The 22342-nt window shown below is 37.7% G+C and overlaps 2 protein-coding genes across 3 annotated transcripts in view; one reads left to right on the top strand and one right to left on the bottom strand.

The window, feature by feature from the left end:
- LOC142336269 (uncharacterized) overlaps positions 1-22342 on the top strand; it is a 556260-nt gene that overhangs the window by 146929 nt on the left and 386989 nt on the right. The window lies entirely within an intron of this gene.
- The window catches only part of LOC142337128 (uncharacterized), a 49285-nt gene that overhangs the window by 16974 nt on the left and 9969 nt on the right, over positions 1-22342 (bottom strand). The window contains exons 1-3 of one of the 2 annotated variants that reach the window (XM_075386227.1): positions 14604-14717; positions 3254-3446; positions 2024-2251 (exon numbers count right to left, since the gene is read on the bottom strand). In XM_075386227.1, the coding sequence (XP_075242342.1) occupies positions 2024-2251; positions 3254-3446; positions 14604-14609 (427 nt within the window). In that variant the 5' untranslated portion in view covers positions 14610-14717. Of the gene's footprint in view, positions 1-2023; positions 2252-3253; positions 3447-14603; positions 14718-22342 lie in introns of those variants that run through there. The other variant, XM_075386226.1, reaches the window with a different exon arrangement.

Here is a 22342-nt window from a genome sequence, read left to right as displayed (position 1 = left end):
TTTAAATTTGATCTAGCAAATTTTGAAGTAGGGTAGGCGCAGTTTTTCGGGGGAGGGGAGCACGAAACGAAATGGAGCAAAACCAAATCTACAAGGTTATGTTACTTCGGTCATCAACGTTCTTGACAATTTAACTTATTATTTAAGTGTTGAAGACAACTAGAAGCAGTTTTTGAGCTCAAAATTTAGTTGGTAACAGTATTTGTATAATAGAGCAGCACATAAATTGGGAAAGTATTGGAAATTTTGCACCCGAGGTAATAGTTACACTGTTTTATTGACATAAGAAACCACTTGATCACACTGGAAATTAATTGAAGTTGATAAGTAATTTTTCATTCTGTTTTCTCAAAGGATTTACGAGAACAAAAATTGAGAGCTAAAATGATACTTTTTTCGGTCTAGCCATAGAGAAACCAGATGGCGGCAAAAGTCGCCCAATTTTTCCCGTATTCCGCACTTTTCCGTAAAACTGTTCATAAGTCGTTTTTCTTGAAACATATCAAAATTGAACAAGCGAGGGTGTTCAGTTTTTGTAAATCAAAGTTAAGATTTTTTTAAATAAAAAAAATGTTTTTGCAAAATGAATGATTGGGCTATCATAGTTGTCTCGGATAAAAACACAGAAAACGGAAAACACCGAAAAAACTAAGGTTGTATTAACTAACTGAAAATTGGAGTCTCTGTATTAGTATAGAAGATAAAAAGCAACGAAATAGGATTTTTGGTTCTCTATAATTCTTTTACAAAAACTATGCGCGCTTAATAAGTTTGCCTTTCCGCGGTCATGTTTTGCTATATTTTAAGTCAACAGGTGCTCAATTAGCTAATAAAAATGCGGATCTTTTCTGTTTATGCCCCATTCCAATGCTTAGCGGGTGCATTTACCCGCCTTTATATCTTTTACGCCGATAGATGTGTATGCTTTTTTCATACTATCTTTTAAATATAGCAACATAATTCTAGGGTAGTTTCACTTCGGTGATCAACACTCTTTACAATTTAACTAACGATCAAAGTGTTGAAGATACTTAGAAGCACTTTTGGAGCACAAACGTTAGATGATAACCGTATTTGTCTGATAGAACAGCACAGAAAATGAGAAAGTATTGGAAATTTTACACCCGAAGGATTAGTTACATTCCTTTTTTGAAATAAGAAACGACTTGATCACACTGAAAATTAATTGAAGTTGATAAGTAATTTTTCATCCAGTTTTCTCAAAAGTTTTCCGAGAACAAAAATTGAGAGCTAAAATGATACTTTTTTCGGTCTAGCCATAGATTAGCGTAAGAGAAACCAAATAGCGGCAAAAAAGTCGTCCAATTTTCACGTTTTCTCGCAGTTTTCCTTGATATTTTTCATAAGTCGTTTTTCTTGAAACAATTCAAAACTGAACAAGCTAAGGATCATTTTTTATACATCAATAGAAATATCTATAAAAATCCAAAACATCTTTTTTGTGCAAAATAGTGATTGGGCGGCCATAGTTGTCTCGGACAAAAACAGAAAACGGAAAACACCGAAAAAACTACACCTATATTTACTAATTAACAAAACGGATTCTCGGTAAAAAAGATAAAAAGCAAAGAAATAAGATATTTGATTCTCTATAATTCTTTTGCAAAAACTGTGCACGTCTTAATACGTTTCGCGGTCATGTTTTGCTATGTTCCAGGTCAACAGGTGTTAGGAATTAGAGCCGAACGAGCGTTGTAACCACGGATAGACCTTCGTTACGCTATTTTGTGAGAATTTTTCAAAAAACAACTGTTTAAAAAGCTGAGTTTAATATCAACCAATCAGAGCACGGGAATTTTGGCTTTAAATCTCATTTTATGGCATTCTGCTCTACCGGCATCCTCCAAGTCAACAATAAGCCCAGTATTTAGACAGTGATTTTACCCGCAAATTTTGCATACATTATCTCTTCCTCTGTTACACCGACAAAGCGCGGAAATTGAAATGAGCGTGGAATAAAGGAATCACAAAAAGAACGAATCACCAGATCTTTTTCACCTACCGATATCAGAACCTGGTTGATCAGACTGTGAGATATCGGTGGTGTTGACATTCAACACACAGGCATTGACGTCCAGCTTGAGTTTCTGGTAGTTTATGGTACCCAAGTCTTGGTCTGTTACAGAGGAGCCCGTCACATCCATGTATGTGACTGCAGAACTATCGTCAGCAGCCACAAGACAGTAGACTGCAATCAGATTGCCACGCACCTCAATTGTCGTGTATCCGCCTGAATAGTTTCAAAATACAGCCACAATATTTACAATTCCGAGGCCCAGATCTGACCGTCCCCAAAACCTCAATTACCTAATCAATATGCGGATCTTTTCCGTTTGTGCTCCCTCCGGAGCTTAGCGGGTTCATTCTATTTGCAACCCCCCTTAATATCTTTAACGCCCATAGACGCACGTGCTGTTCTTTTTACATATTAACGTGTAATATAGCAACATAAAATTCTAAATTAGTTTCGCTAGTCGAGGGATCGATTTATGAAAAGACCGTGGTCGACTGATATTGGGTATGAAAAGGCTCTGGTCGAAAAATATTGGTCATGGGTTGAACATGGGTCGACCGATCAGTGTCAGGGTTGACGGTTCATTACACCAATTTTAGGGAAAATATGTTTTAGTTGCATATAAGCGAATAAACTTTTTCAAAAATAGTGGATTTTAGCCTAACCAAAGAGTAGTTTAAATGTCAACTTTAGTTCAAAAAAAATCTCTGTGTATGGGTAGTCTAAAACTGAACGAATTTTTGGTCCAGATTTCTTAGAAAAAAGTTAGGTTTTCATCTGTATTTAGGTGCATACATTTTTGGGTGTAAATTTTGTGTTAAAAGCTCCCCTAAACCCTAAAAATGCACCATTTGTTTGGTAAAAAAAATACGTGTGAAAAGACTGGGTCGACCATGCTCGCAATGAAAAGAGTGCGGGTCGAGTTATGAAGACTTTGGGTCCACCAAGTGTGGGTACTTTAGGTTGACCGTAATTAGGGCATAAAAAACAGTTGGTCGACCGTAATAAGGGTATGAAAAGACCGCGGTTCGACCTATGGAAAGACTTGGGTTGACTTTAGTAGTGTGCTCGACCATTTATTTAACATAGGAAAATTCCCCCCCCCCCCCCACCTCCTCGACTTTATTGCTCCTCTCATATGGTCACCCCTCGATTAGGGTTTCAGTTTCGGATTTGGGAAAAAGTAATCAAAAATTCAGTAATTATTCTGATGCTTACTCTGAGAGATGTGACCCTTCTGGAGGAGATAGTCGCAGTCGTAGGTGAGTCCAGATCCAGTCTGGAACAGGTACATCTTCATGTTCTTTTCTGCTGGCACACTGCCTGGGGAGCAGGATGAGTCATTGTACCAGCTGAATGGATCAAGTGTCAGTGTGTCTCTCGTGTGGAGCTGGCACTTGCCACTCGAGTCCTAAATCCTTCAGGAATCAGCTGAATAACACCCAATTGGTTTTAGTTTCTGACCTGTTCAAGTTTAAAAAAGTTGTCTTTGTATTAATGATGAAAATGATTTAAAAGTTCTATACCCGAGGTGATATTTTAGAAATATGATTCGAAAGAAACATGCGTCGAAGAGAAGATATTAGTTGAGAAGGGAACGAATTTACATGAAATGATATTCATTCAAAGTGGCCAAAATTAAACCAAAATTCAACGCGTAACACATTGGCAGCGGAGATTGAATTGAATTGGATCATCAAATATATGAACGAAATAAAAACAATTAGGACACATATAACTTTATGGTGGATGTTTATGCTGGTGGTTTATTCTTTATACCGGTGGATGTTTTATGACCTATACAGACTCCGAGGATAACGTCAGTCGAAACCGGTTAGATCGCTTCAATATACAGTCTTTGTTCGTTGGGGTTTTCCAAAATTAGTTCCTCAACCTGAGATTTTTCTTTTCACTGTAGAAATTGAAATACAACTTAGGTAATACAGTTTTCGACGAGAGTGGTGCAACGCAAGTAGAAAATGTATGCGCACAAACAAAGCGAACCACAAAATCCAGAGTCCAGCAAAGACATGCAAAAGGGTTTGACTCAAAAATTGCAAAATATAGATGTTAAAGATTTTTTCACGTAGCTTCAAGAACAGTTCGTTTTCTGCCAGATATCGCAGATAACCTCTACAGAGTTTAATTACTAAAAAACTGCCATCAGTACACCAAAATAAGATATCTTGGTTGGTGGTCAGAACGCGACGCTTGGTTCAATTTCAAATCAATTTGGGCGTATTCAAAATACAATGAGCAACTGAGCAGCCGTCGGAAAATTAACACACACCTCTCAAATAAAATAGAGAATCTATTGGTCTGCTGTGATTCCAGTCAGTTCAATAACTCATATTTTGAAAGTGTTGATCTCTCAATAAAGTCCAAAAGTAACAAATTGCCCGAGGTGTTGAAAATATTGAGTTCGTACGTGCCAACCTGTCGCTTTGTTCCAATCAAATTCAGAGCAAGATAGTCTCAACTGCTGCCAAGTATTCTTATTGAATGTGTTGAGGCTCCAGACCACGAGACAAATTGACAAAAACTATTCGCGGTTTCAAAATGCGTTCCACGTGCTTGTAACCGAGGAGGCAAAAAACAAAAGCGCAATCAATACCAACGTCTTGCAGAACGTTTTGATCGTTGGAACGCCGGTGATTATGGGAAGCTTTGGTCAGAAGCTGTCTCCATGAAACAATCAAAAAGACATACGACGAACAGCATTGTAGAAATAACGGTCAGAGCAAAAACGTTTAGGTCAGTTGCTTACAAGGTCAGTTTGGCCGAGCGGCTAAAGTTCAAGCTTCTGAAAGTCTTGTACCCGATAAAAAAGCTGCATTCAACGCACTGGAAAAGTTACACCCAAAAAAAGTGTTACCCGGCGTCAGTATTTTGCAATTGCATCCAATGCGTTCCAAATCAGTGAAAACCTAGTTTTTGAACAACTGAAGACATTCCGCCAGCACACTGCAGCCGGTACCTCTAAGATTTTTCCAGAACATCTTCAGCACGCAGTAGACTGCACTGAACCTGATCGGCTTGAATTTGCTTAGAGAGCGATAAAAAAAATTTGTAAATTTGTTAGCAACGGATTTTTTCCCGCTTTATTTTCCAAAATATTCTGCTGCGCTTCACTCATGGTTTTATCCAAAAAGAAATGTGAGGTGCGTCCCATAGCAGTTGGCAAAGTGTTGCGACGCCTCATAGGAAAATGTTTGGAAAAAGAAGCTAAATCGCAGGCAATTGAGGTGTTTGATTGTCTGCGATTAGGAGTCGGCGTTAGCAGAGAGGCAGAGGCAAACATTCGTTCTTCAAAATTACATATGATACCATAGCTAGTGATCAGTCGTACGAAAGCGTGCTTCAAATTGATTTCCAGAACGCTTTTAACTCAGTCAAGCGTTCACACTTATTTAAAGCGACATGTGAATTTGTTCTTGGAATTGCCGCCTTCACCAGTTTTTGTTACCCCCAGCACACACCGCTCTTTTATAACAATGCAATCATTCAAAGTGAATCGGGTGTTCAGTAGGGTGATGCGCAGGGATCGTTTTTGTTCTACTTGACGTTATGGCCAATCATACAGAAGATCAAGGCTTCAGTTCCAAGTTTGTTACAGCACACTTGGTACTTAGATGATGAGTTTAATGCTGCGTCGGAAGATCACATCAAATAAACGCATAAAATCCTAGCCAACCAAGGTCCCGAGAGAGGTCTAATCTTGAGAAAAGACAAATATGAGCTGTGGTCAAATAAAAAGTTACCCTCCATTTATCAGGCAGTAAAAAAGAAATTGGGAAAGGGTTTTGAAGTTCTGGGCGCTGCGGTTGGTTCAAAAGAATTTGTCGCCTCTTGTTTGAAGAGGAGAGTTCAAAAAAATTTTATCTATGCTGGACAATTTACATCACCTCAACGTTCCGCAATGTGCATTAGGTATCCTTCGTTAAGGTTTGGGAGCACGGAAACTAGTATACTCTTTACAACCTAACACTGCATCAACCGAAATGCTCGAAGTATTGAAAAGTTTCGATGACGGCCAAAAAGAAGTGTTGGTCCAAATTATTGGATCAATTATTGGTGATGACGCATGGAAACAACCTTTTCTACCTGTCAATTGCCACGACTAGGTGTCAAAAAGCCACAAGAGAAAATTAAAAGAGCGTTTGTGGGCTCAATTATAGCCTCAGATGAGCTGGTCAACAAAAACACAATCAAGCGTCCCTCAAAAAGTGACACTTTTAAAGAGTTAAAACAGAGTCTGGAACTGTTCAATCTACTTTCGCACACGCAAAAGAAGATCCAAGAAGCACTTCATAAAAATCAACTTGCTTACCTAATAAGAAATCAAACGTCAACCAAGGAAAAAACAAGATTCCAATCACTATGCCTGCCTCATTCTGGCAAGCGACTTGCTGCGCCTCCAATTCCCTCTCTAGTTCTACACCTTTTGGCTAAGGAATTTCAAGCCAGTGTCAAGTACAGGCTCGGGATCGCGGTTTGTGATCAGGAAAGAAAATGTCTTTTTGCAGGTCAGGTACATTGGACACATTGGGTGACCATACAGTTGCCTGCCATGGGAGGGCAGATGCGATTTCAAGGCACGGTAGAATTCGCGACCATATAGCTTCCGCCTATTCAGCAGCTAATTTGGCCCCAGTAATTGAAAAATGCAATCTCGTTGCGGAAAATAACTCACGCGCAGTAGACGTCTATCTGCCCTCTGGGAAATCTGGCCAATCTTCTGCTCTAGACATAACCGTGACCTCCTCTCTGCAACCAAACATTATTTCTCATACGGCAGAGAAGTCTGGCAATGCAATTGAAGCTGCTGAAGATCGAAAATATGCTCTATATGAGAATAGCTGTGCTCAACAAGGAATTTTGTTTGTCATTCTGGCAATCAAAATTTTGGGCTGTCTGTCGAGGACTCTGAAGAAGGCCTTATTGCACATTTCGTTGTTAGCTGATAGCAGAAATTATCAGTCAGTGGGTCACCCCATTGCCTTCGAAAGAGCAGTTCAGTCACTTTTTGTTGTCATTATACGAGGATCCGCTGCTATGCTGTGGTCGCGAGCTTCGTAGTTGAACGCAGCAATTAGTTGAAATTGTCTGATAATTAGCGACTCGATTACGTGAGACGCAACCTAACGATAACTATTCAAAAACGCTTGTGTTGAGCTGAATCAATCTCTAGGTGAGTTAGAAACAGGCCAAGAATCATCCCATTGAGAGCAAAGCTTTTTTTGTAGCAATGTCATCCAACAAGAGGGGACTTTTGCTCATTTAAAGGACAATAACGCGAGAAAATTAAAAAACGAGAGTTAAAAGGCTGAGGGAGAGAGGAAGAAACATTAAAGATCGGAGAAAACATTAAGATTGCCAATAAGAAATAATCAGCAAACATTTGAATTTTAGATCAATATAAACCAAGATTGTTTCACGCAGACTGGAGACCACGCAGACTGCAATAAATTTTATAAAATAAAATGCAATTAAATAATTTTATAAAAGCACAAAACGTGTTCCCAAATTCGGTAACATTCATCACACCAAAAACATTTAGTTTATTCTATTTGACTGAACTCGATTCAGATAAAAAAATATATAACTTTCTCTAAGTGAAGTTTACATTTTCTGACCAGTCGATTCAGAGTCGTATTTTTGCATTGGTAGGACATTCGATTCATAAACGCAATCCGACGCTTATGTTCTCGATATTCCGCGCTATAGCGGGAAATCTTGTTTAGTGCTCAGCTTATTGTCTGGAGCGTCTGATCATGGTCTAATTTTGACGAGATTATCGGACGTTCAAAATTCTAGCACGTCGTCTTAGGTGCTTGAAAGATCTGAAGATGATTTAGGTTCATGATTTAGGTGCACTGAAAGATGATTTATATTTATAAAATGAGTAAAGATACAACGTGATATGTGATATTTTATAGTTCCGAAAGTAAAACTTAACATTCACAGTTAATTTGAGCCTGATGAATGCTTTGTCATATCTTGCCTTAGTGTTCCACTTTAGTTGGGGGGGGGGGGGGGGGAGAGAGGGGGGGAGGGGGGACTATATGCCGCAACTGGTTTTTTAAGTCAATTTTTGCCAATCGACATATTCATTGTACAGAATTGTGAGTGGTATCACTAGAAAGCTTCCCACGCGTAGAATTTGAATCCTAACAAAGTGAACTAACTTTTTAGCAGCTTTCGCTAACTCACATCTATATTAAGTGCATTTATTAATCATTTATTCAGTAGTTTCGTTTGCCAAAAAATATTACGCAACTTCTTGGAACATGTGCGTTTTTCAACAGCCTCGCAGTGATATCAAGACCAGTTTTGGTCTCATCGTTGGGTTTTTCAATGAAAAATGATTTGTAATGTTTTTCTGTCTGTCCTATTAATTTTTTTTGCTAATTTTCAAACCAATAACATGCTAGTTAGTTTTATTTCCAGCCTCTGTTAATAAGATGTGTCCTTTATGTTCAAATAGGTTCAAATTAATAAATAGTCTGTTTTCTGAGTAAAGCTCGTGGTTTTCATTGCTCCAGCAAATGTTTATGTATTTTTTAAATAAATTCTTGAGGGATTCCATTTCTTGATGTTCGCTTTAAGTCTTATTAACGAGTCTAATTGTCTTATTCATCACATATCTAATTCAGATTGTACGATGCTAACATAGCAACTATCTAATGCATTTAATTGATACAAAATAGTTTTTCGAAATTGTATCTCGATAAGTATTCAAAATTCAATTATTTTTGTTATATAGACTTTCTGGTCAAAATAGTTTTTTCGGTATTAATTGGAAAATACTTTTTGATGGACGGGCAGCAATATCAAGGCCAGTTTTAGGCTAGTTGCAGAGCTTTACATTTCAAAAAACGTTCGGATTACACAAAGGCGCTGTACCTTTTTTCAAAAAAATGTTTTGCTTTTAATCTTTTTAACCCTAGTTACAGATTAGACTGAATTCAAGCCAAAGCTCAACTATTGAATGATCCAGTCTGAGCCGAAATGAAGGCCTTTGAACAAACACAAGAATTTTAACAATAAGTTTATGGTTTTTGGCTTCAACACCGTTTGCGTCAAATTGTTAGTGAAATTTTGATTTCTGACGGTTTTTGTTGATATTTTCTCGTCCTTTGGTTTAATGTGGCTAATGACATGTCTTCCATAGCTTCCTCGGATTCTTGAGCAGTAACAAGTTGATCTATTTACTAAAATTCAGTTGAAGGTTCACAGTTGAAAGTTCACTTATGCTTTTAGCAAATTTGTTTTAAATCTGTCTTTGTTTTTGAGATATGCGACTTTTAATTTCAATTGTGCCGTCATTTAGAGTATTCTCATCAATGAGAGCGGGCATCAATGAGAGCTCATTTTATTTTGAAGGCAGTCTCATTGCTGTTTCATCATTTTAAAACTCTTTTTTGGCGCTGATACTAGGAATATTTATATTTTTTCTTCGTGGTCATTTTCCAATTTATTGGTTTCTCCTTTACTGTCTTGACTGATTGTCATCTTAAGAACCAGTTGCATATCAAATTAAAAACGTTGATAGAATGCGCAATTGATTTTTTTAAAAATCTTTAATGAATAGATTGATTTTATGGGCTAAGACACCGTTTCCTCGCAAAATTGAAATAACTTTTTAATTTTCTACTGTAATTGTTTTTTGTAGTAATTACAATACAGATAATGACGTGTCTGAATGGTTTTGTTTGAAGGTATAACGAAAACGTTCAAAGATTTTAGTTGATGGCTAATGCTTTTCATGTCTTTCAACTTCCTTGTTTTTTCATAAATTATGAACGTATTTTTAAATTTGTCTTTTTATTTTGGTCTGCTTGTTAATTATTCTCAATAAAGATAAATTCCACGAATCGAAGTAAAATTCAAATCAATTGGTTTGTAGTAGTTATCTGATGCTTTTTTGATTCTTTCATTAAGTTTTGTTTTTTTAAAAAAAGACAGATAGACATTGAGGTTTGTTCTTAAATAATGCTTGTTGTTTTTGATTTGATTCCGTTATTTCTCTGGTATCTCTTTCACCTTAACGGCAGGTATCATCGGCCCTCTGACGAGGTTTTAGTTTGTTTGTTTATTGATTTGAACTGAAAGATTTTTTAAATGGATCCACCAATTTTTTTCGGGCAACAGGAATTTTTGAAAGTTTTCTATGTCTTCCTCCTTTGGTAGATAATTAAGTCAAAAAAGTGGTTTTGCGGGGATCGAAACGTCATTTGCGAATGCAAATTACGGAACCTCCTTTTGTTTCAAAACTCGAGCTCAACCATTTCTATAGTTTTTGTTAACTAAAAATGAATCTGCTTTTGATTCGTTTTCGCATGCTCAGTAGGTACTACTGAACGCATCATTGTCTTTTTCTGTACTAATAAATTTGAACTTCTTTTTGGTTGAACTCTGCGATATGACCATCAAGTTTGCATTCTTCTCTCCGGAGATGAGCACAAGTACAATAATTGGTCTGTCATAACTTGGCTGAACAACACAAAAAATTTGCGGATATTTGGAACCACGGTTTAAATAAATTGCGTGCCTGTATAATGATACTTTAAGAGTCCTCTTCAATCTTCGACCGGTAAAGAATGATTTAAAAAGAGTAACTGAAGATAGCGAAAACTTTAATTGGCGTATGTTTGATGCAATTGTTAAAACGGTCCAACTAGAAACAACCATAATGAATGATTGGAAAAATAATACAGTAAAACAACCATTGCGCAAAATAATCGTTGAGAACAAAAAAAGAAAGTGAATAAGAAAGTTTTAACTCACGACAATGTCGTGCAGGGATGGTGAATTTCTTTGTAATATTACAAAAAAATGGACACGCTTTGTACGGTTTGTATTTGTAATGTCCACAATTTAGCGCTACATAAGAAACTATTCTCATTGGAAACTAAGAATTTTCAAGACAAAAAATCTGGATAATCTATTCAAAACACAGTTAAAGAGCTCTTTATTGAATCTTTATCTGAAGATACTGGAATATTGAACATTAGTTTATCCCAACCATCAAAAAGGGAGCACGAATGTTAGTATTTTATTAGCAAGACAGGAAGTTCTGGTAGAATTATGAGTTATAACCTGTCAAAAGTACAGCTGCCATGACAAAATACCGGAGCCTCAAAAACCACTGTGAATTCTATGCTGTAAGTTTTCAGATCCTTTTTCGGACACAAGTTTTCGGACACTATTGCAGACACCCGGGTCGAGGGGTCAGCAGCTGTAAGCGGATATTTTTGTAAGAAATCCGCTGAATGTGCTGAAATTATGTAAGGTTTGTGCTCCTTGCGCTCAAAATCGATAAAAAGGTGCTGAATCCGCAGAAATAAAATATTTAAGTACATTTCAGCGCATCTCTTGCATAAAATCAGCATTTGATTCAGCACCTTTCTTGCATAATTTCAGCACTTGTGAAAATTTTAAATTCAGCGGATTCAGCGCCTTTCTTACATAATTTGAGCACTTGTGAAAATTTTAAATTCAGCGGATTCAGCGCCTTTCTTACATAATTTCAGCACCTGTGAAAATTTTAAATTCAGCGGATTCAGCGCCTTTCTTACATCATTTTACGTGCAATTTTTTTTGCTCACTGTCTCTTATAACGTAGTCAGCATGTAGGCTCCTTCAACTTTTGCACTTATGAAGAGCCACCAATCAATCAAAACTCTGCGTGGTTTTTATTAAATTAAAATTCATTTTTTTGAAAAAAAAAAGACCGAGTGAAAAGCGTCACACTTTCATCATATGTAACGGAACGAAGATAATCATATTTGAGCTACCTGGTTTCATTCAATCAAATAATTTGGTTTTATACCTCAGCTGCAATAACTGCTTTATCTTAAGGTTTGACAAAATTCGTAAGTCTTTTGGCAGATATCCAACTGTTTGTAAGTTGAACTGCCCAAGTGCAATGCTTTTTAGTCTTGCACAGTTGCTTCCTTTGAATGTACAGCAAGAAAAACAACTCAAAAAGTTTCAACTTGTGCAAGGAAACCGTTGAAAATGCATAAGATAAGTGCTGATATTGTGTAACATAGGTCCTGAAAGTTATGTAGGAAATGCGCTCACAGCCGCTGAAAAATTATATTTTCAGCAGTTAGATCTTACATAATTATCCGCTTAAGGTGCTGAAAAGTGCTGAAATTATGTAAGAAAGTGCTGAAAAATCAGCAAATTAAGCGGATTAATGTGTAAGATTTACCCGCTGAAAAATATTTTTTCAACAGTTGTCAGCGCATTTCTTCGTAAATTTTGACAAATTCCTCAAACCGGGCAAGCACTTGACTTCGTTCAATTTTATACCGAAAAAATCTAGCATGTTTGCTTCTCAACAACCAGCAAGAAAATTGCAGTTTTATAAAAAACCTTATAAAACTCGCACACCTGACCCAACAGCTCGATCAATACGTGTTTCTGCTCAAGAAACAGACCAGTTCTTGTTTCGCAGCAGGAAAGTTTCCCAGTACTGTCAAATAAGCTCATGTAAACGCGAATCATTAACGAAGTGATATGGAAAATCCAATGAAATGTTGACCAATGTCAATAACTAATGTAATAAAAAAAAATTGAAACGGCTAGGAAAATTGAAAATGATTAAGAGTTTTGAAAAACATCATGTGATTAGGCCTTTGCCATTTGGATTTCGTGAAAGATACTCAACAAGAGATGTTTTACTTTTACTCTGTGTAATAACCTTTATTCGAAAGAAAGTTTATGTGTAATCATGTAACAGCCGAGTTTCTTGATCTCGCGAATACTTTCATTCTCTCTCACAGATTGCTTAAGTGGAAAACACACAAGTTAGGATTACGAAAGAAGAGCTTTTAATTTAAAAAAATTCCGATCGGATAACATTATATCAGGGTGTTCCGCAAGGAACAGTCTTTCAGCACCTTCTTTTTAATAATTATGTGAATGATTAAAATGCTCAATACGCAGATGCCACAATTCTTTTTATGGCATCATAGAATTTGCCTGAAAGTAAAAGCAGGGTAAAAGCAAACGCAGGAAAACTAGTTACTTGATATGCTTAGGTTTAGTTTAAATTCCATTACAGAGTTATTGTCTTCTCGGAGATTAAAAATGATTAATAAAAATTTATCAAAAGAAGTTCATCAATCGGAAGCTGTCAAATATCTAGCTGTACAAATTGATGTAATCTGTGTCATAAGAACATTTTTTCAAAAAACGTTCTTAGAATGTTATTGCGGTTGAGGGATCCTGTATCTTAGAGAAAAAGAAATCCCATTTTATATTGATTAGTATTAAGTCATCGTCACTAACCTGCAATTCCGCTTTCTGGATTTTCTTTTAAATTGACTGTTATTTTTGCTAAACTGACCAATAAAAAATTAATTAACAAAAATTTTGGTTCCTGCGTAATCGCAGCGGAACAGCATTAGGCCTACAGTAGCCTGTTCTCAGCTGCCCTTTTTCTTATTATTCCCCACATTTCAGACTATTCTTTCTATGAGCAGCATTGCTTTTTTGGTGACTACGGCCACTTTTCTTTGCGTCTAAAACTTTCACGTGGTACCATCATTGCAGCCAACATTGGTCAGGCTATGGTCAACCTGAAGCTATGGTTAAGTAAGAGCTCATCCTTACACAGACAGCTTCACGGAGACAGGGGATTGAACTCTCAATCATTGGCGTGTGAATCACACACACCTTAACTCTCGGCTATCAGGCCACGAAAAATTGTTTCGATCGTAAAAATATTAATTTTTTGTTTGAGCTGAAGCACAAGCGCTTAGTTCCTCCATTACTACACTTTATTGATTTCAAATATCGTTCTTTTTTGGAAACTTAAAGCAAGGAAGACCTCTGCTTTTAAACATTTTACAATTCCAAGTTGTGATCTTAGTTATCACAAAGCTGGAAAGTTTATTTTCCTGTTATTTTAAATAGTTTTTTAGACAAATGTTCCTTCAAAGTGACTATTACTTTGGGGACGATCCTATCCGCAGATTTCAAAAAATTTAATAGAAGCTACAAAAACGATTCACACAATTAAAAGTTCACATTCACAAAAAATTATGCGGGACTCATAGCAAATTTTTGTTCGGGAAAAAGCGTAATCTGAAGCCAAATTACATTTAATATTAGTTACTTTTGTCATCATATAGGTTCTCTAAAATATGTTTCATTTGTACAATACTTGATTTACCTACACTATTTTTCTACTAACAAAAACTTTGATTATATGCTGCAAAGCATACATGGTGTTCTTTTTTCACGACGGAAGAATAAATAAGCAAACCGTCAGTGCAGTTGTGGCTCGCTGGAACTCTTTCTTCACCACTACCAAATGAATGTTCATATCAGCAGTACAAGGTGTGTTTATTTTTGTTAAAAAACATTTAAACGCAAATACTAAACGTCGGAAGAGAGAGATAAGTTAATATCTTCAGCAGTTAGAGCAACTATATGAAAATTAAAATTCTTCGACAGGGTCAGTGTGTAGCGCAAATAGTTAAGTTGTTAAAATAATTTTCGAAAATTATTGTGGAAAAATCCATTAATTTGAAAAGTTGAGAGATCTTACATTCATCCACCAGTAACGTCAAGGGCGCATTAAAACAGAATAATTATAAGAACAAGTTAAAAATTTTTATCCTCTTTATAATTTCTAAACTCTGCTCAGTTGAAGTAAGGTGTATAGTAGGTCAGTGCAATTATATTTCAGTGCATGTCACAAGTCAATCGTGTGAAAATCGTAACCAGTGCAAAACGACCAAGTCAAATGAAAACGACCAAGCAAAGCTGATTTTAAAAAAATGCAAGACAAATCTCAAAATCATTTAAAAAAATTCAACAGAAAATCTGATATTATTTGACCTGACTAGCAGACAATTCGACCATCAGAGGCAAAGCGTAAATACATACAAAAACAATTGAACACACGAGGAAAATAATTAAAAAGAAGCATTTATATTCTAGTGCTTTTGTTATTAAGGGGTTGAAACCCATTTTCTGATGAAAAACGAATATAAGAATATTATTTCTGCAGTTAAAATTGCTCTTGTTTGGCTTATGGGAGACACCTAGAGGCTGAAACAACAGAAACTCAACAAATTTGAAGAAAAGTGTTAAGTGCTACAAGTTGTTCAAAGGATCGTACGATAAATTAGAGATAAATTTGGCTAGATTAACTTCTGATGAACATAAATTTGACCAGAGGGGTGACAGAGCGAGGAGCACCAGTAAAAACTAGTGAACAAGTTATCGGGAAGCAAAAATTCCAGAACTTTAGGCTTGTGTAACAGTTAGCGCTTTAATAGAACAATAAAGAGGGCAAAATATTGATTTGAAATCAAGCCCAAAATATTTATAGTCCCCCTATATTTATTAAAAGACAATGAACTTCTTTTTTTTAGGAATCAACGGTTTCCTAAAGGTTTACTATCAAAACATTGGACAAAACAATAAAGAAAACATATTATGACGATGCTGAATTTTGATTGGTTGAAAAAGACTTTTGTAAATTTATACAGCACGCATTTATTATCTTGAAATTCATACAGACGATTCTGCTCAGAACAGTTGCTTACTAAATTACTTGAATTGAAAACTTGTAGCAGAAAAAGAGCGTTTTTACTGAACCCGCGCCCCGAATAGCACTTAGCAAAAACTTGCAATTGAAAGCCTTTATTAGAAAGGATACTGCAACGATAACTCTGTCTCCATACAATATAGCACTTGGCACTAGCACCTGCATAGCCGCCTCTAAAAAGATAAAAAAGGAAGAAGCAAACTAAGAAGAGAGTTATCATATGGCGACAGAGATGCTGAACGCTTACTTCTGTTAAAAAGAAAGAAAAATTTGCAACTCATGGAATTAGCCATTAACGGAAAAACTTACAATCTTCGAATCATTAGAAAAACAAACACTGGAATTAGCCTTTATTTTATCGCAAAAGAAGACAATCAAACCGATATCAAACGGATGCGTATTACAAAAAACTCAGAACTTTACAATTTCTTTCAAAACTATCGAATTAGAGAAATTAACCAAAACCACAAGCACAAACCAACTTTACCCATTCAAAATTATTTGAGCATCAACCTATTTGTTTTGCTAGAAAAGAGAAAATACAATGCAAGCCACAACAATACTTTTACGACACTGTTGGAAGGCTATCATCCTAGAAACCCGTTCGTATTCTTCAACGACAAAACAATCGACAGAAAAGTAAGTCAAAAACTTGAAGCGAAGAACAAAAAAGACCAACCAAATAGCCTAAACTGCAAACTCTGTACACAGCTAAATTGGAGAAGCGCACAAATTGCTCTTATTACAGAAACACTTCAACAACGAACTGACTAAAAAGAAATGGCAGATCCAAGTCCGCCTCACGCACATCTGAAAAGGTTCTCAGGACTACCAAACGAAAACTGGCCTGAATTTGAAGGACTACTGAGAGCAAGCATTGCCGTATCTAGAATTCCTGAAGCGAATCACCAACGTGCACGATATCTTCACCTACACTTAGCCGGTAATGCACTCAACTATTACCTTCGACTCGCCGAAAACACACGAAACTACCTAGATGATTCGCTTGAACAACTACGCAACCGATATGCAGGAGCGGACCAAAGAAGAAACTTTGAGCTCGATCTGCAATCGAGAAAGTTTGATCCAGTGAAAGAACAACCACATGACTTCCTCACAGATCTGCAACGCCTCGCCAACCTCGCAATTGTGGACGATCCTGCAGCTCGCATCGACCGCACTGACGAAACAAGACGAATAAGAGAACAATTCATTCAAGGCATGCCCTTCAAGTACAAGAAAGTGTTGCTGAAAGAGAATGACAACATCACTGTGAACGAACTATGCGCTATCATCAAACGACGAGTCAGAATTGATCAGATAAACCCCGAACCACAATACACCACGGCATTCAATACACTAAACGCATCAGGAAACCCTGCTGTGGCCCAAGCCATAGAAAGCATAATGGCGGCAGGAATAGCATCAATGCAAGTAGCACAGCTACCGCATCAGCGCGTGGAGAGTACTCAGTACCCTAGCTACAGAAGAGGAAATTACTACAGAGGCTACAACTACAACAGACAAACATACCAGTATAATGGAAACCAAAATGGCCGAGGATACAGTAACAACTACAACAGCAGAGGACGTAACCGTGGAAGCTTTCAGAGAGGTCGAGGAAATTATTCGAGAGGAAGGTCAAACTTCCAACGAAACTAGCGAAGTAATGGACGTACCGAAAGATCTCCTACACCAATGAGAACATTTTGCAGAACATGTGCTAGCAATGAGCACACTGCCCGAGATTGTCCAGAACGTCAACCAGCATATCGCGATGGAAACATGCCATTCAATCAGCAATCAAAAAACTAAATAACCTGCATGTTTTTCTACAACATATACCAGATAGCATGACAAACTATAGCGAAAAGGTATTTATAATACCTCTGCAGTTCGAAACATTAATAATGAAAGCAGTAGCAGACACTGGAGCAATCAGTAGCACCATGTCAAAGAAACATTTCGATAAAAAAAGCAGAAACCTCTACCAAAAACCAGGAAAAACAAATCCTCCTGAAATAAACGTTTCTACAGCTTTCCTACACCAATCACCCATTTTATTTACAGTCCAACTGACATTCAAAATTGGCCACTTACAATTTGAGGAACAGTTCATGGTGTTTGAAACACTTTCCGCTATCCTTCTTGGTTTTCCCTTCTTTGACAAAAATGAGATTATTATTGATGCCCACAACAGACTACTCCAAACACCAGAATTTACTTTTCAGCTAAATCTAATGCACATAAAAGACAACAAGAAACAAAAACGTCTCAACAGCCGGAAAAAAATCATGCTCAATGACAAAACAACCTATACGCTCTCACCTGGGTAACAAAAATCCCTGGAACTAATCCCATCGGAGGAAACTGATGCACAAGAAAAAGAGCTTACTTTCAAATTTGAAAAACTGGGCCTTGGTCTAACAAGCACGATTGACAAACTTACAAAAAACAAAATTACCAACCTACTTGCAATCAATACAACAGAAGTTCCACTTCACATTAGACAAGATTCTCCAGTAGCAACATTCAAAATCATCACACCAGAGCAAGCACGCTACCTGATACCACTTGAGCCAAAACCTTTTCCATCAAGCGACTCAAAGAAAACAATAAAGCAAATAAAAAAATCTATAGAGAACAGCAAAAGGCGAAATAAATCATATAACAATAAAACACGAAAACGGATTCTGGTTTCCGACCCCAGAAACCAATCCCAACACATCCAAGATGAGTGCAGTTGAAAAACGCATATATGACGAACTTGTTAAATTTAAAAATCTTGAAGCAATTCAACCACTCTCGAAAAACGAAGACAGGAAAACTTTTCTTAACGCATTCAAATGGAGCGACAGCGTACTCTCTGACAAAGATAAAGAAAGAATAGAACAGCTTCTAGTCGAATTCAATGACATATTCAGAAGGCACCGCCTTGACATTGGCTACACTCACAAATTCTCGGTCAATATGACACCAGACACAAACAGAGCTGTATACTCAAAAACTCAAAGAATTTCAATCCATCTCAAAGACTATTTGCTTGTTGAACTAGCCCTTCTCCAGTACAACGGAGTCATATCAACGCTCCCATTCAGCCGCTATTCATCTCCAATATTTGCAAAACGGAAGCCAAACGGGAAGCTCAGAATATTAGTAGATCTCAGAAAAATAAACCATCTCATTAGAAACGACTACAACAATAACTTCCCGATAGCTACACTAGCAGATGCGGGCACCCACTTAGACGGCAAGAAACTCTTTTGCAAAATGGATGGCAGCCACGGCTACTTCTCTGTAACAATGGCAGATGAACAATCAGTACAGTTACTGGCCTTCAACTTCGCATCGAGAACATATGCTTTTCAAAGACTGGCCCAAGGACTAAGCAGAAGTGTCAGCGCCTTTAGCTCATTCATGCGTCAAAACCTGGACCCCGTGATAACAGCGGATAAATGCTTTCAGTACGTCGACGACATTGGCATTGAAGCACATGACACAAACGACATGTTGGAAAAACTTCGAGCAGTCTTTACATGCATCCGAGAATCAGGAATGAAACTCGCTACAGACAAATGCGCATTTGGACTCAGAGAAATACAATTCCTTGGTAATACGATAACCTCTGAGTGTCTCACACCAATTACACAGCAGATTACAACTTTTCTGGAAACATTCAGAATGCCGCGAAACCTAAAACAAGTCAAACGAATGATCGGATTTTTTCAATTTTACAAAGCCTTTATCCCTGAACTTGCTGAAAAACTTTTAACGTTCTATCGTCTACTTAAGAAAGACACCAATTTCGTGATAGAAGAAGAACACCAAGTTATGCTGGAAAAGCTCACAAATGATCTAAGAACAGCCTGTGACCTTTCACTCAGATTACCCAAAGTTGACCAGCAATATGTAATAATGGCCGACGCATCCTTTTACGCAGCCGGATACGTACTCACGATAGAAGACTACACAACAATTGATGATAATCAGGAATTGAAAACTTATGCACCCGTCAGTTTTGGATCTAGAATTTTCCACCCAAACCAACTCAAACTTTCGATATATGCGAAAGAATTCCTCGCAGTTCACTTTGCCCTAGACACCTTTGCAAATATTATATGGGGATGTAAAAAACCAATTCTCATTTTGACAGACAGCAGATCAGTAACAAGGTTCTTCCAAACAAAAATTATACCGCCAACACTTTGGAATGCTCTCGATCATGTACTCAGCTTCGACATCATACTGGGACACATACCTGGAAAAGCCAATTTAGCAGCGGATTATCTGTCGAGAATACACATAAACCCGAAAGAAAAGCTCTAGCTACGCATCAACTCACGCATACCGATGCACGAAATCGAAATCAAAACAGCAGCAGATACACCTGACAATTCAATCAGTTATCTGAACAGCTCAGAAAATGACGATACCCCCAAAATTATGAAAACACACTTACTTGAGAGAAAACAAACCAGCGGAGAAGATCCTATGAATGTTCGAGCTGACGTTCAACTGCAAATTCTTGCACCTGCAACGCAACAATTAAACGCCATGCATGAACAAAAACCATTGGATGAATTCATTACTCATGGGCACGGACCTTTGGACCTACGTGCCGAACAACAGCAAGACAAAGATATCGAACGGGTACTGCTCTGGTTTGAGAGAGGTTCACCGACTACAGGACAATATCTATCCAGTGACCTAAAAAAGTATCTCCAGCAGTTCCCAAGACTATCGATAATAGAAGGCGTCCTTCATCGCAAGTTCTATAACCACACTGGAAACCAATTTATTAAACAATATTGCGTCCCGTCGCACATACAGAAGGAAGTACTCTACAGAATTCATAAAAGTGTTTGGAGTGGACACAAAGGAGTCTCACTGACAATAGCAGAGTTCAGAAAACGATTTTACTTACCGAACTTCACTGAACGCCTAACAGAATATATCAGAAACTGTCTCACATGCTAGCAAACAAAACCAGCACCAACATCTGCATTGAAACCTCCATTACAACCACTTTCGTTTCTGCAAAACTTCCCAGCAGACCTTTTACTAATAGATCTGGTGGGAAAGACGCACCCTTTTCCCTACACGTACATTCTCTCAGGTATTGACGTGTTCTCGAAGTACCTTTTCGCCACACCTCTTATGAAAGGCGACGCAGACATCGTAGCACGAACCCTTGTCTCAATTTTTCTGAGACACTCCTACATTCCCTCAAAAATCATATGTGACCTTGGAACTGCGTTTACATCCGAATTAATGAGCGAACTAACAAACCTATTGGAGGTAGAGCTCAAACATTGCACACTGAAACATGCGCAAACCATTGGCTTACTTGAAAGAAACCACGCACCGCTCAAACAAATCTTGAGAATTAACGAAAACCAAACTTCCTCGGACTGGCATAGATACGTTGACATTGCAGTATTCATACACAACACAACATTTGCACCAGCTCTTGGGTGCACGCCATCTGACGTCTTTCACGGCAGAACACCGATAAATCCTTTGGACCTCAGATTTCAAAACACAAAATTATGGGAGTCTCGCTCAAAATACGACTGCATTAAAGAGCTACAAGACAAAACTACGGAGCTTTTCTCCAGCGTAAAACACAACCTTATCTCGTCTTATCTGAAATATAAAAAGTACTATGACAGAAAAGCACAACGCCACACCACTAAAACCCAAATCATACTGCCTGATCCTTGACCCAAAAAGCACAACACAAGTAGCAGTGATGAATAAACAGCAAAGCAGGTGGATACCATTATACAGAGTAGAAAAAGTGCTCACGAATTCAAACTACATTACGCAAAACCAACACAAATTAAACGCAATGTATCCATCCAATGAGACTTCGACCTGTGAAACCTCAATATCAAGTAGAAGACCTCGACCATGTAGACCCCGAAAACTTTGAAGCAGATCCCACCATACCAGAAGAAGAGCGAAAACCACAGCTGTTCGACAACCAAGTCAGGCACCACATTAACGAAGACAACATGCAGCTACCCTTAACAACACCAGATGTCCAGTCAGTTTCTTTCAACTCAAACATCCAAACAGCTAATTTTTCTTCTGAAGACCCGCCAATACATTTTCATGATATGACACACGAAACGACCTTTGACCAAGATGCATTCTTCGTGGAAGGCTCAGTTCCAAGCGCAAACACGCAAGAAACAACAGAATCAATTGATACAGGAGACTAAGTCTTCTCAAACAACTCAAACTTCTTACCGTCCGACAGTCGTTTTGGCTCAAATCGACGATACAACCTTCGCAGAAATGATCATCTGGCGTTGGCCCGAGAAAACTCGCTATATATCCTCTTGCAACCATCAGAAAAAGCAAAGGAAGAACAGGTAAAAGTAATAACTTACTTCCCACTTGACTACATCCCAGACCCAAACCTGACAATTGATACAACAGAAACTGATCACGATGAGAGCATTGCAGACTCACAATCAACAAACTCACAGTCGCGAAACCAGAGTCTCAAAGACTTCACGTTCGATTCATCTGAAAACCTTGGCGATCTATTTGATGACGTTAATAGCCCCGTCTACACGCCCCCAATATTAGACACTACAGGCGAAACCTTATACCGGACCAAATCGATCAACGATATTTACCACAACATTACAACCTCAAGCGATGATGTCCAACAACCGAGATCCGACAAGAACAATGAGCACTCCCTTATTGGAGGCAAT

This window comes from Convolutriloba macropyga, chromosome 3 (assembly GCF_964194025.1).
Source record: "Convolutriloba macropyga chromosome 3, txConMacr16.3, whole genome shotgun sequence".
In the NCBI taxonomy this organism is placed as follows: Eukaryota; Metazoa; Xenacoelomorpha; order Acoela; family Convolutidae; genus Convolutriloba; species Convolutriloba macropyga.
The sequence above is the reverse complement of the archived record's forward strand: the minus strand, read 5'-3'. Positions and strand labels throughout refer to the sequence as shown.